This window comes from Halyomorpha halys, unplaced genomic scaffold, assembly GCF_000696795.3.
Source record: "Halyomorpha halys isolate HHAL.00 unplaced genomic scaffold, Hhal_1.1 Scaffold893.1, whole genome shotgun sequence".
NCBI classification, from domain to species: Eukaryota; Metazoa; Arthropoda; class Insecta; order Hemiptera; family Pentatomidae; genus Halyomorpha; species Halyomorpha halys.
In genome coordinates, this window is record NW_027114935.1 from 99554 (window position 1) to 109060 (window position 9507).

The 9507-nt window shown below is 28.2% G+C and overlaps 1 protein-coding gene across 1 annotated transcript in view; it reads left to right on the plus strand.

The window, feature by feature from the left end:
* Nucleotides 1-9003: 9003 nt before the first annotated feature.
* The window catches only part of LOC106686880 (jerky protein homolog), a 1916-nt gene continuing 1412 nt past the window's right edge, over nt 9004-9507 (plus strand). The window contains exon 1 of the mRNA XM_014430466.1: nt 9004-9391. Within this exon, the coding sequence (XP_014285952.1) occupies nt 9004-9391 (388 nt within the window). The remainder of the gene's footprint in view (nt 9392-9507) is intronic.

Sequence of the window (9507 nt, forward strand, 5' to 3'; positions counted from 1 at the left end):
ATAATTTAAGAATTGACCTACCAAACTTCCTACAGTTTATCCTAATTTTATGGATTATGCAGAGATAATCCAGATATTTTTTAACATGTAATGGTAATAATTCAGCGTTTCTTCTTTATTAATGGCTTATTGAATATAATCATATAACTATCATGTTTACTATTTTTATTTTATTTTTACTAGTTACATTTCACTGTAGACTGGCCTAACTTTTTAACAAGAGGGTACTTGGGGATAGTCCACAGTGAGATCCTATAGAGAAATAAACACGACAGTTAAAATAATACTTTTTTTTTTTTTTTTTTTTTTTGGAAGATCGTTGATTTGTACTATATAAAATGAAGTTGGTCGGAAGTCAATATAACTCCAATAGTTTAATTACTATCTGAGTTATTTTGGCCGAACACGTTACGATCAACCTTTTATATAATAAATTTTATTATTTTTCAATTGCAAAATAGGAATTTCATATTCTAATAAATAAATTTAAAAAATCGCCTAATTAAAATATATAAAAGAGAATGGCTAAAATGATTGTCCACAATAAATTTTTAAATTATTTAACCGATTTACATGTTGTTTTTCTCTAAACGTTCCGTGTTGCTATGGTAAAGTTTAAAGCTACTGAAATCCCAGATTTCTCAGGTAGGAAAAAATTTATGAACCAAACTGAACGTTTTTTCGCTATTATTATATACCAATCGATTTGTCTGTTTCTGAAGAATAAGAAAAAATATTCCTGATACAAAAAAAAAAGGTAGAATTTTAGAAGTTCTCTTTTAATTTGTTAATTTTTATTATATCTTGAATTATCTACATCACCGAACATTTTAAATGATAATTAATTGTTTTCATAGATCCTTATTGGACCAATATTAGTAATGAATGATGAAACCGGTTTTTTTTTTTTTTTACAGTTTTATGGAAAGCGGTTAGTAAAATGTAGAGAGACACAACTTACATAATTTACCAGTTTTTATTATAAATTATTATCATATAGTCTCATTATATATTGTTCTTTTCCGCTATAAACTAAATAGATATAACAAGCAATTAAAGCAATGTGTAAATAAAAATAATAATGTAGTTTAATTTTAACTAAGTATATTAATTAATACCAAACACTCAATTGTGTTCAATTAATATATATGCTAGGTCGAAACATAAGTAACTTCCGATGCAGCTATGTAAAATCTTTCGTATCTACCCGCTATGAGTTACCAATACCCAATAAGTTGTTTTCACTACATCGACGAGGCCTCATTTAGTTTTTGTTAAAAGTTTTGTGTGATTCCCGTTAAGTTACACTGTCTTTTTTTTTACATTTGAAATGGAGGATTTTTGAATGGAAAAACCTTCAATTCTGAAGTCTGCCGGCTGTCCAAAGCTTCTTCCAGTCCAAACCAACAACATTTTACAAGGAAGAAATTGATAAACTCCTAGAAGGTGGAGAAGGTTATAGATATTAGTGGAGAATACATAATTAATTAATATAATTTTGATATTTAATGAGAGATAAAAAAACGAAAGTTACTTATGACTGTACCCCTAAATTCTAATAAAGAACCGGGAAGAGAAAAAAGTAGTTATTTCTGCTATTTTTTATTACTTTAATGAAAACTATGTACATATTAGTCTAAATCGATGAGTCTCCCAAGTAGAAGTAGGGGAAACAAAAAATGGGGGCTAAGAACATTTAATAATTTTTTTTTTCATTCTCTACATTATTAAAACTACCAAAAACACTAGAAAACCTAAGAGAACATCATTTAAAGTAGAGTAAATTTGCTAAAATATTAGCCCTAATAGAGCTATTTACATATACATACATACGAGATATAGCTTTTTAAAAAGTAACATATAAAAAATGTACTAAAAAATCAGTAGTGACTGAATTTATTTTAAGAAACCTATATATCAGTAACTATTGGACGTACAGATGTCTAATAGCACTCAAATTAATGCTAGTTTAATGAATTATAGATTAGTTTATCTTCATAGGATTGGTAGTTTTCACGATATTCAACAAAATAAATTCACAAAATGATAATTGCTTGTTGTTCGGATAAAAGATTTTGAAAAAATATATCTCAAGAACTATGAGATGTGCATACGTCTGCTAACGCTAAAAAAAAAGCTAACTTAACTTATTATAAAGTAGTTTATGACACTTATCTTTCTAGGGGTAGTAGTTTTTATGATATTCGCAAATGAATATAAATTTTGCTTATGAACTTGTAATTGTAATTACAAATCAATTTATTTCAGCAAATATCATGAAAACTACTACTACGAATAAAAGTGTCATAAACTATTTTATAGTTATAGTTGCTTCAATTTGTGCGCTGGCGTTTAATGATTTTTGAATTATAAAACTATCAAAATAAATTCTGATTTTTCTATGTATTTTATATTAAATGTTTATTTTTAAAAAGCTATATCTCGGTAACTATTGACTGTAAATAGCTCTATTATGGCTTATATTATAACGAATTTTCTCTATTTTAAATAATTTTCTGTTAGATTTTGTAGTGTTGGCTGTTTTTAAAAAATAGAGCCCCAAATGAAAAAATATTTATTTTTATCGTTTTTAAATCCCCCTCTACCTATACTTGGCTGACTCATCAATTTAGACGGGTTATTAGTTTATTATATATAGTTTTCATTAAATTAATTGAAAATATGGGTGAAATAACTGCCTTTTTCCCCTCTTGGGCCCCACTAAATCTAGCAATAGGGAATCATTGGCGGGTTTGCGAGTTTTCTTATTTTTTGATTAATTAACTTTTTTTGCTTATTCGTTATTTCCAATAAAGGATTCTTTATAATTGTTTCCAGTTATTACTTACTTATATTTAAATTATTAAAATTATAATTTTTTTAAGTCAATATAATTAATTTCGTACATTATTTTGGTGAATATTTTATTGGCTTCGTAGCCTGGTTATACTGCCAGCTATAATATTGGTTACATCTGATTGTAGTATTCTTTACATAAGTTTATATAAACATCTTATTAAAATAAGTAATTGATATAAGATCAAACAATATATCTAAGCAACTCTTCATATTTCGTAAACAATGCAATATAAATGTTTTACTGGTGAACATAGTTCGATCAATATTATAGAAATCGTGTTTATCTTTAGAACAGTTTGTATTTATTGCGAGCCTAACAAGGCAACCCTGTTCTATTATGTCCGATTGGAACAAATTAACTTGTAGCTGAACTGGGTGCACCGCCGTTAAGTGCAGTTTGTTTAATGCATTTCGTGACTGGTTGCCGTACGTAGCTGATGGTAATCAAGTTTTGCATATATTGCCTCCTCGCAGAACTAATTACACGGTTTTATAGCTTTGGCTACCTTTAACAATAAACTATATTCTAACTTTATCTTCTATAATTTTTTTTATTGAAAAATAAACACCAAACAATTTTAATACAATTTGACAGAAAAAGTCAGATTTTACCAACCTTAACATTTAATTCTGAATTTGTTTTATTCAAATTATTTATATTATATGCCGCTATATAATGATAACAAGCATTACATGAATTAAGAATAACCAATTATTTTTACATTTTTATGTAATTAAATATAACCTTAATTATTATATGTTTCATATCTTCCCTTTGAGGTATATGCCTTGATTCTAAAAACGTAAGTTTTTATTCGAGAAACTAATGTTTTACCATTATATTTAAAATAGAAATTTTTTGTTGAACTAATATCGTTTTAATTTTTTTTAATTATACCTATTTGTAAACTTGTATCTTCTTGTCTCCCTTCTGAGCATTGGACTGTGCTTTTATGTAATTGTATTTATGTAATTACTTTAATTTTGTATATGACATCTAATTTCCCGGTTTCTATTTTATCTTTCATGTTTGTAATATAACTTTATTTATTATTATATAATCTAAATTTCACATCTTTGTAATCTATATTCTTCAAATTATTTTTTATAATTATCTGTTATTCTCGGAATATGTTTTTGTATGTAATATTTGTATATTTTATTTTCCCTTTTCATTATATCATTGTTATTGTTTCAGTTTATTGGTGTTGGAATTATGAAATTGTTAAGGCCATTAAGTTATCGAAAGGTTTTATTATTTTTATTGTAATTAATTAAATTACATTCAAAATAAAATCTCTTTTTATTTTTGGTATCGTAAACTTAACAGTATCCATGAGTCAACTCTGTGGTTTCTGGAGCCCTTCTGGGGTCCACCAAGCCTCATAAATTAGATATCCTTAATTAGGTAAAAATCTTGCGGTCGACCGTGATTCTGACCATATAACCTCCTTGCACAATCGTTAGTTTAGTAACAGTACATTCTTACAAGTATTGTACCCTTAACCCTTCTTGGGTTGTAGCGGTACAGATTTTAATTTTTTTTTTTTTATTGACAGAAAAAATAAAACAATTGCAAAGGACATTGTAATTAGATATATTCATTTTTTTATCTTCATCTTAATTGATTAATACGTTTATATTAAATATTAATATTTTTTCGCATCTTCAATTTGAATTTATCGGTTTTTCTTAAGATAACTGTTTTTTATGTTTTTTTGTTTTACACTAATAGGTATAATTTCATATTTTATATAAAACATTTTTTCTTCCTCATTTTATTATTTCATCATTGTATATACGGAGCATTTATGTCACCATGTCAGCTTGTATTATTTTATTTATTTTTTTAAATAAAGTATCAGGAAGAAATATTCCATGAATTGTAGTTTTTTTTTTATTACAATATTCCATTTATGAAGAATTATATTTGTTTTTATAATACCAGCACAGGCTGAGATAGGGCAAAGTTCTTATTGGATGCATCTTTGTTATCTAAAGAATTCCCCAAGATTTAATTCAAATTATAAATTTATCACATATATCATATAACCACCCCAAAATTTTGATATAACTCATTTATATTTATAACTGTATTAAAATATATACAACCAGCAATTCAAACCATTTTTTTACAAACCTTCCTCTAAGTTCAAATATCATTTTGGCTGTAATTTCGGTTGACTTATATGATAAAAGTAAATATTTGTTTAAACCCGAAAGAGATATGAATACAGTGTATCAGAGATAGCTGGGTCGGTGTTAGGATTGATTCAAGTGGAGAGTCCTCCAGCTCTGTGGTAATGAGACCTCACTTGACAATACCTCGGCTCACCCTTAGGTCGTCCCTTCTCCTTTCTTGTATATTGTACGATGTGTACGGTCCCATTGAAACCCATACTCAGGTAAGGGGGTACTTCAAGCTTACCGATCTCTGGGTAATAATACCAGGCATCCCATTACCGAATTCCATCTAACGGAGCCTGAAAAATGGCTCTTTTTAGTATAAATTATAGTTTACGAATTCCGAAATATAATAGAATATGATATAATTATATCAATTTTTTTTTGTATGATCCCATTCCTGGTCATTATTTACATATAGAGGGGAGAGAGGTTCTAGATGTAACCAACCTGTTCAAACCATGATGGGGGGTAAAGTTTTCATATCATGGGATCGCCGTAGAAATAAAAGTGGATCCCCTAGGCCGGATTCGAACCGGCACGGTGCAGCACGAGGCATTCGCTTAACTCTGTTCCTGATACAGACGGCTCTTATGTATTATATTAATCTGGTCCAAAATATTCATATAACATACATAGTTTGATGAAAACTATATATAGTTACTAACCAAAATTAATAACCAACTTTAGTTAGAGCAGAGTTTCCATGATATTTGCCAAAACTAATTCACAAAATATGCAATATTTATTGTTTTGGAAAAAAAAAAAAGTTGCTTTTTTAATAACTCATATTTTAGATCATTTACTCTAACTTTAAATGAGGAATGTGCTATGAAGTTTTTTTAATTATAATTGGTAGTCTCGGGGATATTTAGCATTCAAAGCTCAATATCCCTTAAAATAGAAATGAGTAAACATTAATTTCAGGGTGTGTATACTTACAAATACTTATGGAAATTATATATGAGGAAAAGATGGTTGGGGTGAGGTTAGGGAAGAACACAAATAAGTAAAAACAAATTTATAAGATCCAAAGTTTCGGCCAGAATTTCTAGCCTTCATCCGGACAGCTTGGAAGAGATCGGAAATATACGTCAGTTTCATATAAGAAATCAAATCAATTGTATAAATATTTTGGCATTTCTTCATATTTATGTTAGATGCAGCATTAGGTACTTATTTATTTTTTTAGTTTATTTATTTATTTATTCGAGGTGCGGGTAGGCGAGGTGTAAGGCCCATGGCCACTAACTTCAAGGATTACTATTTAATAATTTAATTTATTCAATTATTCAGAAAATTAAATAAAACCATATAATCCGATTAAATGATAACTTGCTAAAATAACATAAAGAAATGATAAAAATAAATGAAGTATGAGATCATTACCCTTTTGATTACTTGGGTGGTTTGAAAGCTGCTACTATTTATAAGCTAGAACAGTACAATATGAATTAATTTCTAGCGAATAAATCAATAATTCAGCTAACAAAATACTAAAATGGAAATAAAGTAAAAAAAAAAATAATTTATAAGGTGAATAATTATGATACGAATTCACAATACAAAATAGTGAAATAATGAATTTGTAATAAGCATGGAGAGAACATGATTAAAAATAAGAATACGATATAAAATAAAGAAAAGAATAAAATAATAAATAATTAATATAATCTTATACAACATAATAAACACAATATGTAACATAAAATAAAGGATCAAGAATACTGCAAGAAAGAAGTATTAGAACTAAAGAGCAACTAAAGGATGCAATAAAACAAAATGATGTAAGAATAAAATAAAAATTAAGATCTGAGTTTGAAATTTTATTTATAATTCATTAAATTATAAGTTCAAATTTGCCAAAGTTTGGTTATGTTCATTTCATTTATTTATTTTTATGCTTATATACACATAGAAATTTTATTTATATTTTATATTTATTATCATTTTTTAAAAAAATGTTTGTATGAATGTGTTTAATTACCACTATTACACATTGCCCAAGTTTGTTGCATATTTTAATACTTATAAAAAAATAAAATGCTTAAATAAGTAAACTAATAGATCATCTAAAATCTAATTTTATCATTCGTAGGGTCATCCAGTTAAGATAAAAAAAAGTTTTTTATGCTTTGTCAAATTGTGACAGAATAAATCGATAGAAAACCTTTTTTTGTTAATCAGCATTGTTCAAATTCTATTTTAAGATTAGGTATATTTATAAAATGATTTAAATCATAATGATAACAAATGATGAAACTGATAAATCTATTAGACTATGAAAAGCAAGGCTATCACTATTTTAAATTGGTTTTTACTAAGAGGAACAATCATCGAAATAATTTATTTCATCATGACTCAGGACTTCCTGATAGGGGTATTCATGATCTTTAGTTTAACATGTTAAATGGAAAAACTCATGTTAAATGGAGAAATAATTTCTCCTTTGCCATGTTAAAACGATGTAACATATAACATGGTTGAGATATAACATGAGAGTCTTTTAGTAGGTCTGTTAAATGGAGAATGACGTCACGCAACAAACCTGCTGAGCTCGTCACCGTTTTATTAGTTGTTGTATTAGGTTACTCGCTCGTATTTTTTGTTTTGATTGCGTTAATATTGTTTTGGATTATTTTATAACTAATAAAGCAATGGATGACAATAATAATAATGAATCAAAACATAGAAGTAAACAATGACATGAAGTTTTGGAAGGGAAGGTTATAAAACAAGTTGCTCAGTAAATCTGTTAGGAGATCTTATGTATTTAACATTTAACATGACTTTAAATAGGGCTGCTCACAATACTATACCTATAACATTTAACATGGTAAAACATTTTACATTTAACACATCATGAATACCCCTAATATTGGTAAATTTCCCTGCCTACTGCTGGTGTTTAAAATATGGAGAAATAAAGCAAAATTAATCTTTGGAACAACGGAATCGATAACAAATTGAAATAGCCTGCAGAATTTATCTAAATTTCAGCCAGATGAATCTGGCTTTATTTATAATTTGACTGCTGCCCAAATTTCTCATATTCCCAACCAATAATGCAATATCCTTTCTGGATGCCGACGTATTATGAATTAATTACTGCTCTTTATTGGCTTCATCTGTCTTCTTATCATCTCCATTTTAATTATCTATTATTTATGATTATAACTTACTTGTAATTGACACATTTATTGAGGCGTCATCATCATGTCCATCATTTTAGTTTTCACGGCCGGTCAAGAAAACTCAAAATATAATGACAGATTTTTGCGGTAACACTTTTTTTTTTCGATTTTCAACAAATTTTGCACGAAAATCATCAATAACTTTTTAAAACATATATGTGGTTATTGGCAATTTTCAGCCTCAGAACGGTTCAAATCCAAAATATTCCTGGTATAAATCTGTCTTAAAATTTTATTTATTATCAGAGGAGAAGATGGTCGGGGGATACGGTCAGCAGAAAAAAACACAAATAAACAAAAGGATTATTTATTTGTGCCGACATTTCAGATTAAACTAATTTTCAGGTCTTCATTTTTATCTTATTCCCTTTTTATCTTTTTTTTATTATCACATTAACTATCTTATTTCTACAATCTGTTGTCCATTAAATTTCTGTCAGGTCTCTATATTTATACAAATTATATGTCTGACTGTACGTCTGACAATACAACCAGCAGACTTACTTCTTAATTTTGGAGAAATGTAGCTCGATTCAAGTATTATATTCGAAGACAATTTCAATACAGTAGAAGTCCGTAAGTCTTCAATAAGTCAATTAGTCCGGCATCCAACAGTCCGGCATCCAACAGTCCGGCAAAATTGTAAAAATTTTGGTTTTCTCCAAAAGTGTGTCTTTAAAGAAAATAAAAACGCTCGAGAGCTATTCGGAAGTTTTCGGGATCATCCGGAAGCACTCGTGATCTTCGTTCTAATTGTTCAGTAACCATGTTTTCAAAACCTAAGCCTTCGAGTTCAAAAGGAGAGAAACGAAAACACGTAACACTGACTCTCAATCAGAAACTAGAAATCATCAAACGGCTAGAAAAAGGCGAGAATAGAAATGTTTTAATGAATGTGTTTAATATTGGCTCATCAACTATTTATGACATTAAAAAACAAAAAGATGAACTAATGAAGTTTGCTTCTCAATCGGTAACAACTGAAAAATTGGCTTCTAGACAAACATTAAAAAAACCAAGACTGGAACAGCTAGATAGTGTATTGTTCAAATGGCTTAGTGCAGTACGTTCCGAAGGAAAGCCGGTAACAGGGCCAATGATTGTTGAAAAGGCAAAGAAATTCGGCCAAAATTTAGGAGTTGCTGAAAGTGGATGTAATTATTCTGATGGTTGGCTCAGAAACTTTAAGTTTCGACATGGAATTTGAAGACTTGATGTAACTGGAGAAACACTTTCAGCAAACCAAAACTCTGCAGAAAAATACAAAGAC